The sequence below is a fragment of the Callorhinus ursinus genome, unplaced genomic scaffold (genome assembly GCF_003265705.2).
Source record: "Callorhinus ursinus isolate GAN/ISIS: 27379988/994484 unplaced genomic scaffold, GSC_fseal_2.0 scaffold1, whole genome shotgun sequence".
NCBI classification, from domain to species: domain Eukaryota; kingdom Metazoa; phylum Chordata; class Mammalia; order Carnivora; family Otariidae; genus Callorhinus; species Callorhinus ursinus.
Window position 1 is genome coordinate 72,186,848 of NW_027397063.1, and position 24,805 is coordinate 72,211,652.

A 24,805-nucleotide genomic window follows, 5' to 3' on the forward strand; every position below is an offset into this window, starting at 1 on the left:
TATTTCCCATCTTTTAATCATTTATTCCAGCTTTATTATGATATAAGAGACATACAACGTCACATAAGTTTAAGGTGTACAACGTGATGATCTATGTATATCTGAAAAAATGATTGTCACAATAATATTAGTTGATATCCATCACTTCACATAATTACCTTTTGTATGTGTGTGTGTAGTAAGAACATTCAAGATATACTCTCCTAGCAACTTTCAAGTATACAGTACAGTATTGGTGACTAATAGTCACCTTGCTGTGCTTTAGATCTCGGAATTTATTCATCTTATAACTGGAAGTTTGTATCCTTTGATCACCTTCACCCTCCAGCCCCTGGCAACCACCAATCAATCTACTGTCTCCTTCTGTGAGTTTGGTTTTTTTAGATTCCACATGTAAGTGAGATCATACAGTATTTGTCTTTCTGTGTCTGACTTATTTCACTTAGCATGATGCCCTCAAGGTTTATCCATGTTTGTCTGGAATGTCAGGATTTAATCACTATTGTTCCTTTCTCCTAGTGTTACCAGAACTGGGAACGGAGAAGAGGAAAGGCATCATTTACATAATCATTTGCCTAATCATCTACATGTATTTGCATGAGTTATAAATCTCTGAGTAACAGAGAGGCAGACCCAAAGAGGGAGGAGAGGAGCCTGGAGCGGGGATTGGGACTTCGCAAAGGTCTCCAGGGCCTTTCCTTCAGGAAGAAGAGAATCTGGATGACAGCATCCGGGGAGTCAGGAGAGCCAGACCAGTAGATCTCTGGGCTTAAGGGCATTGAGGCTGTGGGAGGATACTGACTGTGAAATTGTCACTGGGAAGAGCAAAGGAGGAAAGAACAGTAGACACCATAAGCAAAACTCAATCTACTTCTTTTCTCTGCAGCTGATGTCCCCACTTCCTGGTGCCTCAGCCTGGAGATGAGACAAACAGGACCTCGGGGCAGGGGATCAGCAGCTGTCCTGCCGGGCAGCTGGCAGGGGCATGGCCCCAGCACACAGACCCCTTTCTTCATCCTTGGAGGGAGTGGGAGGCTGCTGTAAGTGGAGCCTTGTGATTTGGTCTTTCCACCCCCAGTTATCAGAAGGAAGCTCTGTGTAGCAGCCTGTCTCCCATTGCCGGGCAGGAGAACAACACAAAGAGGAATAATCCCAGCATATGAGCGCTCTCTTTTCACTCCTGCGTTGTTAAGCAATTTGGCAGTGCTAGCCCAGATCCCAAAACCAGAATCTGGCTTACGCAGGAGGCGGCAGCTTGGGGCGGCGTCCTGATCTGCTCCCCCAGACTCATTTGTTTTTTTGCTTCTACAGTAGTTAATCGAATTGTTAGAGCCATAATTGCCAAACTTTTAAGATCACACCTTTTTCTGGTTGAGAGAGTGCACCCTTAATATGCCTTAATATATGCAAAATAAGCAGTGCACGTTTTTTCAAATTTTTATTTTATTTTTTAAAAATTCTTTATTTAAATTCAACTTAGTTTTAATCACAGAAGAAAACTTCCACAGCACTTACTATTGCAAGACACTGTTCTAAATATTCTGCATGTGTTAACTCACTTAATTTTCACAACAGCTGTCAGTAGTAGGTTTTATTATCTCTGTTTCATGGATGAAGAAACTGAAGCACAGAAAGGATTCTTTTCTAAGGACATACATAGGCAAACCCAAGATCCCAGGGTCTGTGCTCTTATCTTTTATGTCATGCAATATGTAATTATAATTACAAACGTGTATATACCTTATGAAGCATAAATATACATGGATATTTAAAAAGAAATTTTTTTTGAGAGAGAGAACTTGAGTATGGGGAGGGGCAGAGGGAGAGAGAGAGAATCTCAAGCAGACTCCGTGCTGTGTGCAGAGCCCGACGTGGGGCTCGATCTCATGACCCTGAGATCATGACCTGAGCTGAAATCAAGAGTTGGATGCTCAACTGAATGAACCACCCAGGAGCCCCCATACGTGGATATTTTTAAAGCTAAGGGTAAAAATAAACATAAATAGAATTTCAGATATATTATTCCTTTACCCCAGCAGATTTATTGTGGCATTCTCTATCAGAGATTAGACTCAACAAAACAATATTGTTTTCTAGTCTTTCATTTTAGAGACCACTATTTGTGAATATGGAATCCTGTGGAAAGAGGCCGGCCACGGCAGACCCAGGGAACATGAGCTATACCATTGCACCATTCATAGAGTGGGCATCCTGACCTTTCCAGCACCAGAGTCACATTTAAAATTTAAAAAAAAATTTGCAAGTGCTCATGTAAGAGTTGTGCTTTCCATGTCTCTCGATTGAGAAAGGAGACTGTGATTTAGGCTATTAAGTAACACTCATGCTTTTTTTTAGATGATACCATTTTATTAGCTACAACGGCATCGATGCATTGTAAGAAACATCCTACCTATATGCAAGTCACATTAAGTTTTCCATGTACATAAATATTTGGTATCCTTATAGATTTGCCTGCATCTTATGATAATCCCAGGCCCCGGGGCATACACAACCTCTGTAGTTGCTGAGATCTGCTGGTGTGGTGGAAAGAGTCTAGGGTCAGGAACCAGCCAGAACTGGATTGAATTCTAGTTCCACGTGTGTGACTTGGGATAAGTAGCACACACTTTTGGACCAGGGTTTCCTCATTTGTAAAATTAGGATAACACATCTTTGCTTGTTTGTTGTGAAGAGAGCTCTCAATGATAAGTCTCTGATAGAGAATGCCACAATAAATCAAACTTTGGGAAGGCCAGAGCAATTTTGTGATGTGTAACTGTGTATTCTTTTTCTTAAAGAGGGGGCCCCTAGGATTATATCTATTTCAGACTTGCCTTGGACCCTCGTCATGACTATTATGCAACCCTTCTACTCCAAAGGGGGGACCTGAGGCCAGTTGGAGTGCCCCATCCCCCTGATCAGAAGGAAAGGCAAGCATGCGAATGAGTGAGGCAGCATTCAAAGCCAGTTCCCAGAGAGAGGGCTTCAACAGCAAGCCTTCAAGAACATGTGAAGATGATAACTGTAAGCATTCAGCCTCATGGGGATAGGATCGTGGAGGGGGAGGCCCTGAGGGGGAGGTGAGATGCTTCCTGACTCCCCCAGGCCCTGCATAGCAACCATATCAGCAGGGGTACCCTTCCCCATCTGCCTAGTCAGAACCAGAATTAAAAGCAGCTCTTTGTCTGAAGCTCTGAAGTATGTCCTAAACTGATGGTTCTCAACTCTGGCAGCACAGGCAAATCAATCTGGGGAGCTTTGAAAAAATACTGATACTTGGGTTCACCCCCAGAGATTCTGACTTAATTGGCTTCGGGTGCAGCCCTGTCACTGGTATTTTTATAAACTCCCCAGGACATTCCTATATGCATCAGGGCTGAGAACCATCATCTAGATTCATATGAGCAGCTTCAGTAGGACAAAGAGTGATGTCAAAACTAGTGCCAGCAGTGAGACACTCTGCGGCAGATGGCACAAGACCTTTCTTAGGACTACCATGGGCCCCCACTGTGCTAGGAACAAAGACGGCCAAGAGCTAGGACTGTCTCCTGTCCACAAGGAATTTGCAACCTAGTCGGGGAGAAACGCACGGGTAGGTTGCTAGGATGCTTGGAAGAGGGCTTTTGGTTCAGCTAGGATGTATCAAGGAAGGCTTCCTGGAGGAGTTACCTGGGTCATAAAGGGTAAAGTCACTCTCCAGAAGAAGACAAGAAAGGGAGCAGTCCTGCACAAAGGTTTAGAGGTATGAACTATGTTTCAAAATTTTACTAAAGCAAAATATAAAGTAGGTAAGTGTGTTTTTTAAAATAAGTGTTCTTTGGCATTTTTCTTGTTATTAAACCAGAGGAATTGCGCTCCTCATTTACCCTGTGAGGCTTTGATAAATCTACATACTAACCTTGGACATACCATTGTATCTAATTTCCTAATCAAGAGCAGGCATAGCACTCAATTTATTAACGCTCTCTATAATTTCTCTGAATAAACCTCGCCACAAGTTAAGTCAATCCCTGTGCATTTAACCTGCTTTTGTTGTAAGAGCAACAACAGAAATCCATTTTTTATTGTATTTCCTTGTTATGTATCAGTATATATACTGACATGTATACGTATATAATACAATACAATATATACATACATACAAAATTTTTAGTGTCAGTTCTGCAGCTGAACTCTTACTTTCAATAATTTTTAGTTGATTTCCTTTGATTCCTAGGTCTGCAATCATACCATCTGTAAAAGATATTCTTGTTTCTTCCTTTCTAATATTTAAACATAATATTTTCTTCTTAAATAGTTATTGATGACATTTCTAGAAGAGACCCTGATTTGAGAAAACCAGTGTGTTTCTTCTTCAAGAATAAAATCGGACTCTGTTTTTAGTACATACTCCATCGTGGTTAGACTGGAAATCCAAAATAGCTAATGTTGCCTTAGTTTCCTGTTTGGAATGGCTGAAGATTGGGGTGCCTCTGGCTCAGTTGGTTGGGCATCTGCCTTCGGCTGGGGTCATGATCCCCGGGTCCTGGGATGGAGCCCCACATGGGGCTTCTTGCTCAGTGGGGAGCCTGCTTCTCCCTCTACCTGCTGCTCCCCCTGCTTGTGCTCTCTCTCTGCCAAATAAATAAATAAAATCTTAAATAAAAAAAAAAAGGAATCGCTGAAGATAAAAATAGTTTGGAGGCCAGGTGCCTGGGTGGCCCAGTCAGTTGAGCATCTGACTCTTGGTTTTGGCTCAGGTGGCCTCGGGGTTGTGGGATGGAGCCCCTCCCTGGGTTCCGCAGGGAGTCGGCTTGGGACTCTCTCTGCCTCTGCCTCTGTCCCTTCCCCACCACATGCTCGCTCTCATTCTCTCCCTCCTTCCCCTCTCCTCTCTCCAAAATAAATAAATCTTTAAAAAAAATAGTTTCGGGGGGCACCTGAGTGGATCAGTTGTTAAGCATCTGCCTTCAGCTCGGGTCATGATCCCAGGGTCCTGGGATCGAGCCCCGCATCGGGCTCCCTGCTCAGTGGGAAGCCTGCTTTTCCCTCTCCCACTCCCCCTGCTTGTGTTCCCACTCACGCTCTCTCTCTCTGTCAAATAAATAAAATCTTTAAAAAAAATAGCTTGGAGGCAGCTCAAATCAAAATAAGCAAAAAATAAATTAAAAAGCATATCATTTGGACATTTAGAAGCATTTATTCCTACTCCCTTTTCCTGGTCATTGCTCAATTATTTTGTATATGTGAGCCTCTTGAATTGGTCTTTCCTTGGATCCTACCTCCCTAGTGCCACAGTCTGTAAATACGAGGGCTCCTGCCCCAAGGTGCTGATATTTTTCTTCTTACCAGTCCCCCTTCCTCCACATCCTTGAGTAAAGGCTGTATTCTCATAGAAGAGAAATGATTTTAAACAATGCTGACCAGGAATCTACCTTTCTGATAAATTCCATATGACAAAAAACAATCTCTAAATTATCAACACCTGATTTTCAAAGTTCTCATCAGGAAGGGAAGAGAATTATAGGCAACAACTTATTAAAATCTCTTTGGATAAATCATGTAGATTTATTTCCATTTTTCTGTTAATGTGATGTGCTATATTAGTTTTACTTCTTTGTACCAGTTTTGCATTTCTAGAATTAAACATAGTGACTCCAACATGTATTTTTCTCCCTTTTTGCTAACATAAAATCTTAACGTTTTTATTTATTGATGAGATTGCCCTATAATTTGATTTTAGTTTCCTATTCAAATTTTGAAATCAATCATTTTCACTTGATAAAATAAGACCTACAACATACGCAAACACACATTTACAGTTTATGTAACATAGGGATTTTTTTGTTGTTGTTCTTTTGAAAGTTTGGAAAATTTTCATAAACCCATCAGGATCAGGCATCTTTGTGGGGTAACGCTTGTATTTCTTTTCCAGTTATTTGATTTGTCACAGTGCTTTATATTTTTGTAAGCAAGCACATATTTGGGAATATATTATGTCTTTCTTATTAATTCATATTTTCTCTTGTTTCGATTGAGAATAATCATTTACACAAAAAGGCACTTTTTACTCTTTTAATGTACTAACTTGGTTTTGTTTTTTATTTTACTTATGTATATTTTTTAAGATATATTTATTTACTTATTTGTCAGAGAGAGAGAGCAAGCACAAGCAGGGGGAGTGGGAGAGGGAGAAGCAGGCCCCCCGCGGAGCAGGGAGCCGGATGCGGGGCTCCATCCCAGGACCCTGGGATCAGGACCTGAGCTGAAGGCAGACGCTTAACCATCTGAGCCACCCAGGTGCCCTCGTGTGGCTTTCTCTCAGGACACTTACCATGTTTTGGGGAAGCCACATGGGAACGCCACATGGGAGTGTCCTGGCTGACAGCTAACCACCAGATCTGTGAGTGAGTGAATGTTCCTTCAGACAGGTCCCGTCCTCAGTCTATGAGTCTTCCAGGGGAGACTCCAGAAATTGTGGAGCACAGAAAAGCCATCCTTGCTATGCCCTGTCTGAATTCCCGACTCACAGAAGCAGCCAGAGATAACCCATGATTATTGTTTGAAGCCACTAAGTTTTGGAGTGATTGGTTACATAGCGCCAGGTAATTAATTTAGGCTATATTTGCTAAAGGGTGTGAACTTCTGTGCTCCTCTCTTGTGCTTCCTGTATCCCTTCTAGATGGATCAGGCTCAGCCAGTTTCTTCTCTTCTACTTTCCTCCTACCATGCATTTGGGTGAGCAAATAAGCAAAGACCTACTGTGCAAACCTGGCCATATAGTACCTGTTTCTCAGATTTCCTCATCTTTGCATATGGTCAGAGGGCAGAGAAATCCCAAGAAGAAGAAGGCCTCACTTACTTTTTTTTTTTTTTTATCAGCGAGCTCTACATTGGGGTATGGGTGCCTGGGCCATGCTAATAAAGAGGTATTTTGTTTCACAATCTGTATTATTTATTGTGCTTAGCTTCCTTGGAGCCTGGTGGGAGGTGGAGAGGGAGGTAGCAGGTAAGGCAGGGTTTGGGCATTGCTGGGTCCTTGTCTGTATGGAAGCATCACCCTAATAACTAACAGTGGGTAGAGAACAAAAAGGAGTAAGCAAAATTTACAATGCACAAAAGGAGAAGTCAATTCGTCTTCACACCTCTAAGGAGGAAGGAAGAGCAGGGGCCTTGGAAATATATGGTTTCTCCTTCCTTCTCCAACAGGAATAGATTGTGGAACGAGTAGTTTTATGACCTTGGGCAAGTCACCTCATCACTTTTCTGTGCCTCCACTTTTCCTAACGAATAAAAGGGATGTTTTACTTAACTAATTCTGTCAATCTATGAATCCATACATTTCTCCTCTCAGTCACTTTCTAAGCTATTCACCCTGTCAGCTTCCAAACAGGCACATACGCATTTGGATGGACACCCATGGGAGATGCGAGAAGGGTAGGGAAGCCCCAGTTCTGTGCTTTCTGGAAATCACAACAGCTGCCACTGGGGCTTGGCCCTCTCTTCGGGAAGTAGAGAATGAACATCCTGGGGGAAAGCCAAGTGCCAGCGAGGGCAAAGACTTGATCCTACCCTTATTTCACCCTGGATGAGCTCTGCTCAGGACTGAAGTAACAGTAATGTCCCAGATTCCACACCCAGGCCAAGCAGGATGGAGTAGCAGAGAAGGAAAACAAGCCTTATCCTTGCCCTTGACGTTGGAGCAGAGCGGACTTTCATCCTCCAGACAGCTGTGTAAAGAACCTGAAGGCAGCCACCACAGACATTATCCTTGGAGCCAACTGCCTTGGTAGTTCTTTGTACCTGATCAAGTTGCAGAGGGGAAAAAAGTGAGACTCCTGGAAGAAGCTTCCAGTGTTGTAATGTTGCATGATATCTTCCTGCAACTAATTTCATACTGACTATTTTTTTTAAAGATTTTATTTATTTGACACACAGAGAGAGAGAGAGAGAGCACAAGCAAAGGGGAGCGGCCGAAGGAGAGGCAGCCTGATACAGCACTCAATCCCAGGACCATGGGATCACAACCAGAGCTGAAGGCTGATGCTTGACTGACTGAGCCACCCAGGTGCCCCTAATACTATTTTTGAGATATAATTGACATATAACATTATATTAGTTCCAGATGTACAACCTAATAACTTGATATTTGTATATATTGTGAAATGATCACAATAAATCTAGTTTACATCCATCACCACACATAGTTACCAATTATACAAGTGTGAGTTTTTAAGATTTACTACCTTAGCAACTTTCAAATATACAATACAGCATTATTAACTACAGTCACCATGTCATACCTTACATCCCCAGGACTTACTTATCCGATACCTGGAAGTCTGTATCCTTTGACCACCTTCACCTATTTCTTCTCCCTCCCCACTTCCTGCCTTTGGCCACCACCAAGATGTTCTCTGCATCTATGAGTTCAGGGGTGTGGGTTTGTTTGTTTTAGATTCCACATATAAGTGGGATCATACAGTATTTGTCTTTCTCTGTCTGGTTTATTTCACTTAGCATAATGCCCTCAAGGTCCATCCATGTTGTCACAAATGGCAGGATTTCCTTCATTTCTATGGCTGAATAATACTCTCATACTGACTTCTAAAATAACAGTATGCTATTTTTTTAAATCTGCTCTGCCATCCGGCCTCCTGGCCTGTGCTGGACACAAGCTCACAGATGCTCTCTACTAGGCATGGCAAATCATGGTGCCTCCATGACCGCAGTCCCTTCTATAGGAAATGGTCCACCCACGGGTCCTGCTAAAGTTTAGGTGGTTTTTACATCGCATGACTTCCCCTTCTCTTTCTTCAGCCGTAGATGACTGCTAAGATGGTAGTTGAAACAGATCCTCATTTGCAGTTCAAACTGCAAGGGGAAAGGAGAAGGTAGGTCCTCTCAAGAACTGAATTAGAAAGGATTTACAGTGGAAAAGAAGAGGTGGGGTTAGGACTATATAGGGTCAAAGTTAGGAAGAAACAGACACTATGAGAGAAGAGAAGCTATCAGGTGGAAAAAAGAAAAAGTAGAAAGAATAAATGTACCGGCGACATGAGCACCAACACATGGGGAATAGCAGAGTCCTATTTCTGGAGCACCGGTGTGAAGCTCTGTCAAATCCTGCTACCATCGTCCCAGGGTTGCTTTGGTTGAAATCCCAGTTCCTGGAGGCCTGGGTGTACCATGACTTCTGTTCTTGGTTTCCCTTATTGCACCATGTACCTCCTGACATTCAATTTTCCATTACTTAAAGTACTTGCAATACACACGCACAATACACACTCACCCTCCTGGACACTGAGTCCTCGGAACTCTAGCGTGGGCACTCTGCCATGACTCTTGTGCTCTCTGCACAGAATGGGGGGGGCAATCCATTGTATGTTGGAGTGCCCTTCAGGGAGGGATAATGGCCATTATTATAACATAATTGTAATATCAGCTACTATTCCTGAAGTACCTATTTTGTGCCAGGAACTTTCCTTTGCGTTAAAAATCATTGTGCCACTTAACAATTCCATTAAAACTGGTGTTCTTAACCCTGTGTGCAGCTGAGGAAATGCCGGCGGAGAGAGGATAAGTAACCTGCCCAGGGACACCAGTGAGTAAGTGGTGGAGACAAGATTTGAACTTAGTGCTGCCTGACTCCAAAGCTCATGCCCTTTTCGCTCTGTTGTGACATCTTCCTCAGGAATGCTGTTAAAACCAGCTTCTCTTGAAGTGGATGTCAGCTCCACAGACAGCAGTGTTTCAAACATGTTTGGCTTTGGTACTTTAAGGAAGGCAGGCACCTTGCATTTCAACACAGTCCCTGCCGCTCCCTATTACTTTATACCCAGAACTCTTCTCTCCTTTGTGTTTTCCTTAACCCACAAAGGCACTGCAGTTTGCAGCATCTAGGAGTGAAGTTTCCTGAGTACAGGTTCTCACGTTGAGCACCCTATTTCAGACTTCTTTGTACCATGCCTCCAAGTAACAGTGTTGCCCATAAGGATGACTCTCAGCCACTGTGATCTCCACACATCCCAAATTAAACTTTTTTCCCTTCTCTCTAAACATGTTCCTTCCTCTTTGTTCCCCAGCTGATGGCCGGCATTGTCCCTGAAACTCCTTTACTTCCACAACCAAATAATGTCAAGTTTTATTAATTTTACCTTTTCAATAGTTATACTACTTCCCCTCCTTCCCACCCCCACTGTTCAGGCCCTCTTCACCTTCCTCCTGGGCCAGCCACTGCCTTATCTCTGGTCTTGTTCCAACAAATGTCTCCTGCTTGCTCATTCCAGAGTTAGCATTTAAAATGCACACTTGATCCTGTTGCTCTGGGCTCAGAATTCCACCATGGTGCCTGTAAGAGTTATCTCTTGCTGCATAACAAGTGCCCCCACAACGTAGAGGCTTAAACAACAAAGCACTTATTATCTCACAATTTCTCTGGGTCAGCCATCTGGGTGTAGCTTAGCTGGCTAGAGGTCTCTTACAGGGCTCGAGTCAAGGTGTTGGCTAGAATTGTGGTTTCATTTCAGGATTCAACTGGGAGGATGTGCTTCCAAGCTTACTCATGTGATTGCTGGCACTCTTCGTGTCCTTACTGGCTGTTGGCCAGAGATATCAGTTCCTCCCCATGTGGGCTTCTCCGGAGGACCACTCACAATATGGCAGTTGGCTCCCTCGGAGTGAGATCTCAGAGAGTGAAGGAGAGAGAGATGAAAGCAACAGAAGCCACAGTCTTTGCAACCTAATCTTAGAAGTGACTCCATCACTACTTCTGGAGTTGCTAAATCCAGTGTGTACTCAAGGGAAGGAATTATACAGGCTGTGAATATTAGGAGGTGGTGATCATTGGCGGCCATGTTAGATGCTGCCTGCCACAACTAGCCCCTCCTGAAGCAGTGGTTTGGCTTTGGTGTTGTGGGGTTACAAACAAATGGAGTCCCAGCATTCCCACCAACATGTATCATGCCCCAACAAAAGCAGCTGGACTTTGCAAATCTCTTTCATTTATGCTTTCTGATAAGTGTTTCCAATGAACAAAGTGCCTCTAGCTTCAAGGTGTTCAAAAACTACTGGTTTGGAGGACTAAATCTAAACTTTGTTGGGCTTATTATCATTTGGCCCCTGCCTACCAGTTCCTCCTCTCATCTGATCACTTCTTCAGCCCACATTACTTTCAAGCAAGACAGAATTCCAGAACAGCCCCTTGCCTTTCTTGCTGGCATGCATGCTGTTCCTTCTCCCATAATACATCATTCCAGCTTGTCTGCATTGCCAGTGCTAACTCACCCTTTTTGTGAAATACTTTCTGATGGCTCCAGGCAGACTTACCTGTTTCTTTCTTATTCTTGTAGTTTGCTTTGTTTAAACTCCTTAATCAAAGCAATTACCTTCTATACTCTTATGGTTGATTTATAGCTCCCCTCTGAATGATCTCCAGCATCCAGCCCAGAGCCTGGCACATAGAAGACGCTCATTCGCTATGTGTGGAGGGGATAAGTGAGCCTAAATGCTTGGGGCCCTGGGTGTGGATGGAGTGCTGACCACAGCACAGCATCTACGCAGGTTATGTGAGGTACCTCAGCTGCCTCATTTATACACCATGAGTCAGTCATTGTATTCCAGATTCCTCTTCACTGTCATTTCAGCCTTTAGCTGCTTACTGAAATGAGCTAATTAAAGCTGAATTATTTTAATTGCTAATCATCAAGAAAAAAGATTTTTTTTAATGGAAATGGCAGAATGTATGTGTTATCCTACCACTTAAAGAAGTCAGAGTGTCTTGTTTCAAAATTATGCTAGGTCCATTGCTTCCAGAAGTAAGTGTGGACTGTCAGAGCATAAAGAACGGGTTGTGTGGTGTGGAGCACAAAATTGACCCAGATCCTACTTCTATTAGTGTCACAACACATCACTCAAGAAAAGTCCAGTGATTATTGGGCTTGAACACTGAGGGTGTTTACGGAGGCCCCCAGGAGGCTGATTGCTTGGCACTTTAATGATTGGCCTTTTGCTTTCCCCCTTTATGTTCAAAACCTACTCTGGAGGTTGATTTTTCCACTAAATTTTTTTATACATAAAAATATTTCTCTAATTGATTTTTTTTAAAAAGTGGCACAAAACCAGTACATCCCTTTCAAAGAAAAACTGAGGAATAAAATGGTGAATTTTGAAAATCATATGAAGGCAATCCATAAATAGTAACTACTTCCACCACTGTATAAATACAGGAAATGCTATTTTGGACCAGCTCAGGGTCAGTCTGTTTTTCTATTTTGCCTCTGGTGATGGCACAATGGGATACTTTGTGGGAAAGCTGCCCTTCATGGTGCCATATCAGAACGTTAGGGAGGGACCATGAATATTTCTCTATTATGGGTCTGTCATTCTTGCAATGTCTAAAATGCCTTTTTGAGCCAACAGTTGTTGCAGCCCGGGTCACCTATAGAGGTAAGACATTCACTGAGATTACAAGCAAGTTTATTTAAGTAAGGCTTCTTTTTAATTTCCAGGGATCCAAAGGAATCTCTTAGTTCTGGGGGGCTTAAGTTTGAAAAAAGGATGTTTTGCTTTTCCATGCTATTTATGAATTTTTAGTCTGAAATCTTTTAACGTATCCATCCCAAAATATTTGTTGAGAGTTTCTCCTACTACCCAACACAATGTCAGGCACTGGAAATACACAATATCTGCTTCACTGCTCGAGGTACCAAATGGTAGGCACAGTGTGTCCCTGAGTATGGAGAAGGGTGGCAACTAAGAGAAGGCTTCAAGTAGCATTTGAGCTAGAACTTGGAGGAAAAGTAGGAATTGCATGCATAAATAAGGTTAGGCACTTTGAGACAAAGGAAAGGATGAGAGACGACACAAAGGCAAGCAGGAGAGGATATTACATGCCTAGAAACAAACCAATAAATAATCCAGTGGGGTACAGCTTTGGAGGCATGCGAAGAGTAGCTGGAGAAGACATTGGGAGAGCTTTGTATAGCCTACAAAGGAGTGTGAATTATTTTTCAGTAGGCAGTGAGAAGTGTTAAAACCTTTAAGGCCAAGTATGATATGATCAGATTTTAGAGGGCTCTCTTAGCATTTTGAAGGAATGATTGGAGCATAGAGAGTCTGTAGACAGGGAAGACATTTGGGGTGCTTGGATGTGGAAAACTAATACTTCTTGAGGATCTGCAATGTGCCAGATACAGTGCCAGGCTCTTCACATATGTTATCATGTTTAGTGTTCACTGCAAGTGTATGAAGTAGGAATTCTAATTCTCATTTAAGAAATGAGGCCAAGTAACTTGCCCAAGATCACCCAGGTAGGTGATAGTGGAGCTGAGCTTTGATTCCATTCTGCCTGATCTTTTTTTTTTTTAAAGATTTTATTTATTTATTCATGAAAGACAGAGAGAGAGAGAGAGAGAGAGGCAGAGGGAGAAGCAGGCTCCCAAGGAGCAGGGAGCCCGACGCGGGACTCGATCCCAGGACCCTGGTATCATGACCTGAGCCGAAGGCAGACGCTCAACCATCTGAGCCACCCAGGCGCCCCATTCTGCCTGATCTTAAAGCTGCCCTTCTTTCCTTTATATTAAAGAGGATGACAAGGGTCTGAATTATGCCAGCGACAATGCTAAAGAGGTGTCGGGTCCTCCCTCCCCACAGAAGACTCCTCATTTAGTTGCACCTCATTTGGAAGCTTCTCCAACTACTTCATTATTCTAATTGCTTTAAAATGACAAATTAACCAATACTAGCAGGTTATGTATAACCATGATGCAATTAGTTGCTTGGTTCAATCAAGCAACCAAAAAGTCACTGATTTGTAATGGCTTGATTTATCAAAGTGTTCAGAATTGTTGGTGTACATAGATACAACTGACATTAGCATTAGACAAATACGTGCAATAGAATAGGAAGGCAAAATCTGATTATTCACAAATGACCATCTGTACCGAAAGGATTTTAACTCTAGCTCCATCTATATATACCCAAATGGACAAGTCAGAGCTTCGGATGAAAAAAGATGTTCTGGAAAACCTTCTGTTTTGTTTTGCTTATGAAGAAATTGAAGCCCAGAAAGCATAAGGGATCTGCCAAGGTCTCCCAGCCAGAAAACAACAGAGCTTAGACTTGAACCATTTACATTTTTCCAATGCCAGGCCCTAGAGAACTTTCCCCACTATGTCTGCTCTACTGTGACATGAGCAAGCCACTTAGCCTCTTGAATCCTCAATTACTTTGCCTACAACAAGAGAGGATCAGTGGGTGTATCAGTTAGCTTTTACTCTGTAAGAGACTGTCCAAAACAGTAGGTTTTACAACTGCTTTATGTAGCTCCTGATTCTGTAGAGTGTCCTGGTGGCTGTTCAGGTCAAAACGGGCTCAGCAGATTTCTACTGGACTTTCTCATCCTTCTGTGATCAGCAAGTGGGTCTAGGATAATCTAGTAGAGCTTCACTGATAGTTCTTGTGGTTGGTAGACCATTGATTGGCTGGAGATTGGCTGCTCATCATGTGAGGTGCCTTCATTTTCCTCCATAAGGCATTTCATCCTCCATCAGTCTTGTACACCTGGTGCTCTCAGGGTTCCAAACATAAAAAGAGAGGAACTCCACTGAGCATACTCTTTGGAAATCCTTGCGATGCCAAGTTTGCTATTCTCTCCCTGGCTAAAGCGACTCACATGATGCGGTTCCCAATAATTCCTGCCTCCTGATATTCATGTCTTTGTGTAATCTCCTTCCCCTGTATGAGGGATAGACCTCAGGACTTGCTGCTAATGTATAGAATTCGGCACAACTGATGGGATATCACTTCTAAGATTAGGTTATAAAAGACTGTAACACTCTCTTTGACTCTGTGTGCTTGCTCCAGTAAAGCAAGCTGCCATGTGTGAACTGCCCTACGGAGAGGTCCACGTGACAAGGAACTGAGAGAACTCTCTAGCGAATAACCAGTGAGGAACTGAGACCCCCAGCCCAACATTTCCATCCTGCCAACAAACAGTGAGTGAGTGAACTTGGAAGCAGACCCAACCCCAGTTGAACCTCTTAGGTGTCAGTGCAACCATGCCCCACACCTTCATTGCGTTCTTGTGAGAAACTTGGAAGCAGAGGACCTACCCAAGTTATGCCTGGGGTCCTGACCCATAGAAATGGAGTTGTTTTAACTTAGTAGTGACGTGTTATATAGCAACAGATAACTAATACCCAGAGTTAAGTTCAGAGTCAGTGGGGGAATATCCAAGGGTGTGGTTGTAGGAAGAGTAATTATACAAATTATTCACACATATTTGTAAACAATTTACTATAGGTGGACTTTTTCCAGCCTTTGGGAGTCTGAGATGGAATAATTTTCACTACTTCAACAATTATTTATTCTCTGTGCTTAGAACTGGCAACAAGATGGTGAATAAGACAGAGGCCATGTTCTTGCCCTCAAGGAGCTTACAGTTTGTGGCAGGGGAGGTGAAGAATGAGGAGAGATATTAGTTCAATAATTCCTTCTTTAATTATTTGTTTAAAGTTATATGAAGGAAGAATGGAGGTTGGTCAGAGAAAGCTTCTTTGAGGAAGTGGCACATAAACTGAAGAGGCAGGCAGGACAGGAAGAGAAGGAAAGAGGAAAATTCCAGACAGAAGGGTAGCATTCTTAAAGGGGAGGTGGAGAGGTGGTCAGCACCAATGGGACAAGTACCTGTATATGATCAAAGTGTATCTTATCATGTAATAATGATGTTGTGGGTTATGGTTTTAGGGATAAATGCAAAAATATTTATGGATGAAATTATTTGATGTCTGGGATTTGCTTCAAAATAATCCAGTGGCAAGGTGGGGGTACGAGTGGGTGGAGCTATAAAGGAAACAAGAATGAGTTAATCATTATTGAAACCAGGCAATGGGATCAAGAAGGTTAATCATACTAGCCTCTCTACTTTTGTATATATTTTCCATACTAATACTTTAAAAACTTGCATCCTGACAGCACATCTTGAAGGCTGTAAGTATATATGTTTAGAGGTCAAAGGACATTTATTTCCTCCAGCTCCACTGCAGACAGTAGAGGTTAATAGTATCTTTAGGGCAAGGGGATGGAATGAGTTTTATGTTATAGAAAATGTAAAGGCTTCTCAGCTTCAAATCATGTGGCTAACATAAAATGGGGATTCTGGGTAATTTACCTTGCCTCCTGGTTAAAGTGCTATATTGCATTATTTCTCATGCTCATTTTTCACTAGCTGAGATGGTATGGTTTCATATATAGTAGAATCTTCTACCATGTTTCACCCTAGAGTAGAAGGCAAGGGGAAGGATTCTGTTTAAATATTAGCAAAATGCTGTAAAGATTCTGTTATAAGGCCTTATATAATATGGGTGGTATTAGAGTGCTTATGGGTTGGGGAAGGAGAGATATAGGGTAAAAGAGATGGGAATCCCCCTTTGTTCAAAAAATTCTGGGTTAGCTTGCTACAGCAATAATGGATTATGGATTTATTTGATTAAGTTTTCCTTTTTTTTTTTTGAAGATTTTATTTATTTATTTGACAGAGAGAGACACAGCAAGAGAGGGAACACAAGCAGGGGGAGTGGGAGAGGGAGAAGCAGGCTTCCTGCTGAGTAGGGAGCCCCATGCGGGCCTCGATCCCAGGACCCTGGGATCATGACCTGAGCCAAAGGCAGATGCTGAACAACTGAGCCACCCAGGTGCCCCAAGTTTTCCTTTTACTCATGTTATTCTGAGGTGGGTCAGACTGTGAAATTAATAGCCAGAATAGACAGATTTTATGAGTCAGGGATGTATTTCATTAGGATTTTTTTCAGGAGAGGGGCGCCTGGGGCTGAAGCTGAAGAGATGATGCTTCATATTTATAGCTGTTTCAATGTTAAGTTTTGGGGGAACCATATTTTGTGATTTTGATTCTGACCTCTCTTGAAAATTCCATTCCCACTAAATTGAGTCTCTCCCTAACCCCTAATAAATGAAGACTTCACTCAAATCAGATATATGCAAATTACATTTCCCTTCTCAAGCGAAGGTTAAATAAAAGGGAAAATTATAAAAGATTGCTTATGGCAGCAAGGATTTTCTGTGCTTGAAGATGAATTTCGTTATTTCAAAACCATGACGAGTCTCCTTGTCAGTGCAAAGCAGGAAAGGAATAAAGTAATGGAGAAAGTGGACCTGGGCATAAATATGTTCCCACACAGCACTTGTACTGAAAGGCTTTGTTGTTGTTCCCTGAACCTTGGCAATTACAGGCATTTTCCTCTGCTCTGAAAAACGGCAAATAACTGAGAGTAGGTCCCCTCCTTTTCTGTGTTCAAGGCTAGGTCTGGCCTTGTTGCAGGGAAATGCTAATCCCCAACCATGCTCCCTGGGAGCAAATGGTTTGTTTTCTCTTCACTGAATCCAGCCCGGGGTGGGTTCTCAGCAGCTGAGCCTGGCATGGAAAATCTACTTGGAGCAACTCGTCCCCAGGAGGGAAGAAGGCAAGCTGATCGTGCAGAGGAGCCTCAGCCACCATCCGGGCCAGTCACAGCCGCTGGCCAGGGCAGGCATTAACACACAAAGGCACACACAAGAGTCTTTGTGTGTGTGTGCAGACAGGAGTCCTGTTTGTGTGCCCACACCCACATGTACCACACACACCCAACTCTGCCCACATATGCACTGGGCACACACACTCGACATACTGGTCACAGGTCCCACAACGGCACACATACACATATACACAATACATATGTCACCACATACCATGTGTATATACACAAAACGTATGGAACCACATCCACCCGCACACTGTGTACACACATACACAACTGCACATACTACACAGACCGCATATACTCCACTACACAAACATACACACCACCCACACTCCACATTGGTCGTATACATCCACACTACATTCTCCTGTATACACACACCTCATCACACACCAGGAAACGGTCACATGCACCATGCACACTACACACATTCCATATATACCACGTACACACTTAACACATCCAACCACACACATATACCCACCACACATACTCAACAGACACAACCACATACCACATACACACCCATCAACACATTCCACACACCAGTCTTGTGCACCGCAAATGCATCTTTCCGTCTCTGAGACACACACACACACACACACACACACACACACACACACACGCAGCCCCCATCCCCCACAGGTTACTTTCCCACTCAGCAAGGTGGGGCTGCAGCCCCCATGGAAACTGGGGCTGGGGCGGGAGGGCGCCCTCAGGGCCAGCGGGCAATGGTTCCCGCGGGCGCGGCGGCCCAGGGCGGGAGGCTTGGGTCCCTGGAGCGTGGCGGAGTGGCCGCGCCCGGAGCGGGACGCATGCCCTGGGGGAGTGCGCGCGCGCGTTCATGCGCGCGCGCCTCCGAGGGGCCTCGGTGCCTACTCTGGGAGGCGTGTACGAGGGAAATGTGAGCCGCGTGTGGGGAGAGGCTGTGTGTATGAGAAAAACCTCGCTGGCAGATGCGCCGGGACCAGCCCACCGAGCGGCTCGGGTGGGCGTGTCCTCGGTGTGCACAGTCCTCGGTGGAGTTCTCGAGACGACCCACCTCGGCGGGAAGTGTGTGTGGGAAGTGCGCGTGTAAGCTGCTGTGCCTGTAAATACCAAGCCGCCGAGGCGCTTGTATGTTCACAATGGCCGTCTGTCGGTCGGCGTCGGTCTCGGAGGAATGAGTGAGCGTGTGTCAAGGACTTGCTGTGACGGGAGGGGACGCCGACAGCGTGTGTGAAGAGGCCGGGCTCGCTGACCGACGCTTGGCGCCTGCCGGGACCGGTCAGCGCGCGCGCCCGTGTGCGCGTGGGGACGCGGCGCGCGCCGCGGCGGAGGAAGGCAGGCGGCGGCAGGCCCAGCCCCCGGTCGCAGCGCCCGGGGCGGCTCCTCTGCGAGCCTGGGACGCCGCGCTCCCGCCGCCACCAACACCGCCACCAGCAGCACCGCCACCGCCACGCGCGCTGGCGTGACTCCCGGCCCGCGCCCTCCCACGCCTGCTGCCGGCTCGGCTTCCTGCCCGCCCAGACGCCGCTTCTCCCAGGGTCCGGGCCTCGGCTCCGCGGAGGGAGCGGAAATGAGTGCGGCGTCGGCGTCGGCGCCCGAGCGGGGTTGGAAGAGCGAGAAAGTGGACGAGGCTCAGGCCCTGGCGCGGAGTTGCGCTGCTCGCAGACCCGACTTCCAGCCGTGCGACGGGCTTTCCATCTGTGCCACGCACAGCCACGGCAAATGCTTCAAGCTGCACTGGTGCTGTCACCTAGGATGGTGTCACTGTAAGTCGAGCCGCGTTTCCCCGCCTTCCGCCACCGTCCCGGGGCGCTCGCGAGGCTGTCCGGGGCCGCGGCTGGGACTCTGCGGCTCCGGGCTTGGCCGGTTGCTCTTACGATGGTTGGGGCCACCGTGGGCTCCGGGCGGGCGGGCGCTGACCTGGCGCCGGACGCCTCTGTTGGCGCTGCCTCGGCAACGAGATGAAATCCCATGGGGAGACTATAGCTTTAGCCACTTCTACAAAAGGGGATCTCCCTGTCCCAGGAAAACTGGAATCTGTTTTGGTTTCTTTTTCTTTTTTTATTTGAAATGACCAGGCAGTGTGCTGAGAAATGGTAGAGCGCCGTCAGAGTTGACAGCTAGAGGGGAAGCCTTTTTTCAGGGCTGGTGGTTAAACATGCTCTCCTTTCTTTCTCACTTTTCGTCTTTTCCAGGCTGCTCTTAAAAAGAAAGAGCCCTTGGTAATCGAATTGTGGCCCATTTATTGTATCCAAATTGAGAAAGCGCTAAAGTGTAAGGGACAGCTTAGTAATACTACTAAGAAGTTAGTATTAACAGTTTGGAAGGATGAACTCTTTCAATACCTAGTTGTAGCATATGGAGCCAATATAGGAGACTGTTTTAAAATTACAAAATAAAATGAATGAAAGTAAGCTTAAAGGATATTAAACCAATTTATAAAAGCCAGAACTAAATGGGCTAGGCCTTTTCTGTTTATCTTGCCTGTGTTTTTTTCAAATGGATTAAACTTAAGTAGCCATTTAATCAGAATTCCACAATTTGATTAGTTCATGGTATTAGGTCTGCTACATCCAATAAATCATTTTTTAAAGAAATATGTTATAAACTTAGTTTCCACATACCCTTACAATGGAGGTTTTTGGAGTGTTTATTCAGGACACAAATTCTCAAAGTGATCTTAAGTTAAAATTGTTTTTTCCTTGTTGGTTAGAAAAAAATGGCTCCCAACAAGACATGCAGTACATTGACAAGTCCTTGTTTAGGTTAATTGAACGTAGTGAGATATTTTTAATTTGAATTTATGACTTAAAGGATAGAGAATTCCTACATTTTCTTTACATTGAACAGTATTGATTTTTTGGTGTGTGTTCTGTGTCCTGATGGTTAAGTTTCTTGTATTTCATTATTCCTATTGCTCTCAGATCCGTTCCCCGTTATAAAGCACCATTTCAGTGGGGGACAGGGTACAAAGTTGGAAGTAGCAGCTGTAGGAAACCTGTGATGCTGAAGTGCACAAGTATGGTGAATCTGGTGAGAGTCCATTCCCTAGGGAAATATAGACTCCTAGCATAGAATATGAGGAACATTAAAGATGGTCAGTTCAGTGCCTGTCTTATTTCAGCAGTCTCTCCACTAAGTACAACATTCCTGATGGGAACCTTGTATTCTTCTCAGGAAGCTTCTTAAGACATCTTTGATTCTTAAAATACTCTCATATGGAGCTGAAATCAGTTACTTTCTAACTTCTTTCCACGGGTTTTATTTCTACCTTATGAAATCATATAGAACAGTTTCATCGTTTTTCAGAACATGGCTTTTTCAGCTCTTCAGATAAGCATATGAATATTCCACGGACATAGACTATCTTCTCTCTGTATGCCCAGACATTGTCACAGTGTCTGGCCTGAACTAGATTTGAAATTCATGTTCATTGAGTGACTGAATGAAAGTAGCCATCATTTTCCTCTCAAGGCATTGTTTTGTCCTATTTATAAATCTCTATTCCCTCCTGCCTCTCCTTTTGTGGAGTGGTATCCAGGGTCCTGAGCATCCTGGTTGTTCTGTTCTAAACATGTGCCAATATGGTTATGATCCTTTGAAGACTGTGACCCTCCCTTAGAAGGATACACAACCTCCCATTTGTGGTCGGATCAGTCCAGCATCGAGCAGGACTGCTGCCTCCCATGTTTGAGATACTGCTACTGCTGCATCTAGCATCCCATTAGCTTTTCTGAAATCCTCATACCGAGCTTGCTGCTGTCAGATTGAAGTGAGACTGTTGTCAATTAAAGCCATTAAACCCCTTTTTTGTTTGTTTTACATATGTGTCAGTTAAGTCGTGGGACTTGCTTATCTCACAGTTCTATATGTATTTTTTTTTTTTTGGACACTGATACCTTAGATATTTTTCCCTATTAAATTGCGTCTTAATTAGAGTTAGCCCATTTATCTGGCTTATCATTGTTTTTTCCCAGCTCTTTCTTAATACATATTTGTGCTACCTAGTTTCATGTCAGCCATATATTGGATGAAGGCAGTAGTATAGTAGCCTTTTGCGTCTTCATTCAAATTACTGATAACATTTTTGAATAGGAGAGGGCCACAGAGAGGCATCCTGAACCTTGTGGGTAGAACAGACCTTCAAGTTGATGGCACTTCATTAAGAAACATTCATTGTTATGATCATTCAAATAATTAGCTGGCAGTTGTACTGTTATCCACCTTATATTTATCTTAACCATATGGCGTAATGAGAACCTGGTCATATACCTTGTTGAAATCCTACCTTGTTGAAATCTGATACTATTTTTATTGCTTCTTTTTGATACAAGTCTATAAAGACATTCTTTAAAAAAAAAAGGAAATTAGATTAGTCTGGTTACTTAAGTTGGTTCCACAAATGCTTACCATTTTTGTTTCAAGCTGTTTTTTAAATAAATAATTTGAATTTAGGAAAGGATTGATGCCGAGTATACTGGACTATTTTGTTGTCAATTCTGTTCTTTTTTATTTATTTTTTTAAAAAATCAGATCTACATTTATTTGCTTGTTTCCAGTGTTTGGCAACCCTCCAGGTCTCCATGCTTCCTCCATTAGCAGTGATTCAGTGATCACATTCACGAGGAGCTTCATTTCATTTACAGCAGCAAGGTGCTCTGTTACAGTCTTCTCACCTATACTGGGAATCAGTTCTTTCTACCCTTTTTTAGTCCAAATATCGTTTTTCTTGAAGAAAAAAAAAACAGAGTTCACACATTTGAGAAGTTCTGCTTTCTTTTTGGCACTCATGAACATTACAGCATCAGTCCTAAGCAAAATTCTTTTAATTCTGTTGAACGTGTATTGAGCACCTTCTCTTTGTGAGACGTTATTATGGAAACTAGGGATACAAATATTAATACAGCTGGGTCATGCCCTTTAAGCAGAGTATAAGGACATGATTCATGCTGTATTTATTTTTGTATTCCTTTAAAATCACAAGTGATATGGGTGAAAAAACTATTAACTGTTCACCAAATGAGAAAATGCTGAAATGATAGGACCACTTTGATACTTGAGAGAGGTATTTCAGAACAAATGAAGAAAGTTCAGCTATATATGATTTGTGTTAAAGTTGTGAAATTCATAACCTTATGAAATAGAAAAGGTTGATAATATATACATGTTTATAAAAGATATATAAAACATACATAGATGTGGTACTTATATTATTAAAGGAAATAGTTTATTTGGATAATGACAGACTTTAAGGACTATGTCTGGGAGGAAAACTATGAAATGTTCTATAGGTGTCGCTGTCAAAGAGAGATTATTGGGTTAAATAAACTGTGGCCCTGAATGTGTAACTTTTTCCCCCCCATAAGGAGTGATATTGGATGGAATTAATGAGTGAAGGATTCCAAGAGGAATTTTGAGAGAAAAAAAAGACATGGCTTTTCTAGGAAAGAGGGATTGGAAAAAATAAATCATATGCAGATATTATAAAGTAGATTTTGTGGCTAGAGCAAGTAGATTATTTAGAAGGCGTAATACATTAGATTGTTGAGATGTAAGTGGGGGATGGACAGGAAAGGTGAGAAGTCTGAAGTTTCAATTGATAGAGACCTTAACATTATCGTAATAATATGGGTAGTAGAGGAATGAAACTAGCAAGGGAGACTATTTTGGTATTAGTGTAAAAAATAGAAATTCATACAATAATATCCATAAATGGAAATTGGAATAGATTAGATTTAGGGAGGAAGAGGAAAGTTATAAAGGATAACTTCTAGACTTCTGCCTTACGCATCTTGGATGGTTGGTGGTGCCATTCATTCACTAACAACACAAAATACTAGAGATGAACTAGGGTTTGACTGAACATGGATAATGAATCCAGGGAGACCATGAATTCAGTTTTGGATCTATTGAGTTTAAACTGCCTTGTCATCACATGGTAATGTCAGTAGGCAGTTGGGTATGGGATCTAGAACTTAGAGGAGAGGTCTGCACTAAAGATAGTATGGAAGTCATTTATTTATTTATAGATTGTAGTTGTGGCCATGATGAAGCAAGAAGACCACCAAGGGAGAGACTATAGTATGAGAAATGAAAATGCTTAGGCTTTCCCTTTAAAATACTAATATTTAGAGTTTTGGGTATAGGAGGATGAACTCGCAGTAGAGTCTAAGAAGAAATTCGAGAGAAGAAAAATATGGAAGGTTTTTTTTTTTTTTTTTTGCAGATTTTATTGCAGAAGCCAAGGGAAATGAGTGTCTTAAGAAAGATTATGAAGATTAGGGGCACCTGGCTGGTTCAGTTGGAGCGTGTGTCTCTTAATCTCAGGGTTGTGAGTTCGAGGCCCATGTTGGGTGTAGAGATTATTTAAAAATAAAATCTTTAAGAAAAGAAAGAGTATGAAGATTAAATCAGTTTTTAGCAGGTTATTTCTTAGATATTGGCAAAACATACAAATAGTGATTTTCTTTATTACTGAAGAAGAGGGTGAAAGGTTTAATCCTGCAACAGTAACTTCAGGAATATATTTAATTACAGTATTTAGTCACAGTTATTTGAATTCTTCAAAGTAGAAAGAGAAGAATAGAATGACAGGAGCTGGGGTGCCTGGGTGGCTCAGTTGGTTAAGTGTCTGCCTTCGGCTCAGGTTGTGATCTCAGGGTCCTGGGACTGAGCCCCGCATCGAGCCCCTCACTGAGCTCCGTATCCGGCTCCCTGCTCAGCGGGGAGCCTGCTCCTCCCTCTCCCTCTGCTGCTCCCCCTGCTTGTGTCTCTTGTTCTTTCTCTGTCAAATTTTATAAATAAATAAAATCTTAAAAAAAAAATGACAGGAGCTGAGAATTAGGACACGGAAATTATAGTTAATATTTTTTGAGTGATTACTTCGTGCCAGAGTAAGCTTATTAAGCTAAGCACTAAATAGACAATTATGTCATTATGTCCATTCTACAGTTGAAGAAAAAGGCTTAGGGGGAAGTTAAGTAACTTTCCCATGGGCACGTAGCTAGTAAAAGTAGAAACTGGATTTGGATCCGGGTCTGTCTCATTCCTAGGACCTAGACTCTTAACCACCATAGGTTCTACAGAACGATTTAAAATTAACATGCACATCAGCCGTTTCTTGGCTCCATTAAAGCCAGTGATGGGGAAGGTTGTTAAGAAATGGGTGGGAAATTGTTAACAATTGCAAAAGTGAATACAGAAGAATGAGAACTATAAAGAGGTCATAGGATGTGATGGGGAATGAAATCTAAGTTAAGAATTAAGGAAGAAAAAGTGATTAGAAGGTGACAGGGGTGGGT

The 24,805-nt window shown here is 43.0% G+C and overlaps 1 protein-coding gene across 1 annotated transcript in view; it reads left to right on the top strand.

Moving 5' to 3' along the window:
• The first annotated feature begins 18,433 nt into the window (after positions 1–18,433).
• Positions 18,434–24,805, top strand: part of CUNH3orf70 (chromosome unknown C3orf70 homolog) — an 84,213-nt gene continuing 77,841 nt past the window's right edge. The window contains exon 1 of the mRNA XM_025877314.2: positions 18,434–19,270. Within this exon, the coding sequence (XP_025733099.1) occupies positions 19,075–19,270 (196 nt within the window). The 5' untranslated portion in view covers positions 18,434–19,074. The remainder of the gene's footprint in view (positions 19,271–24,805) is intronic.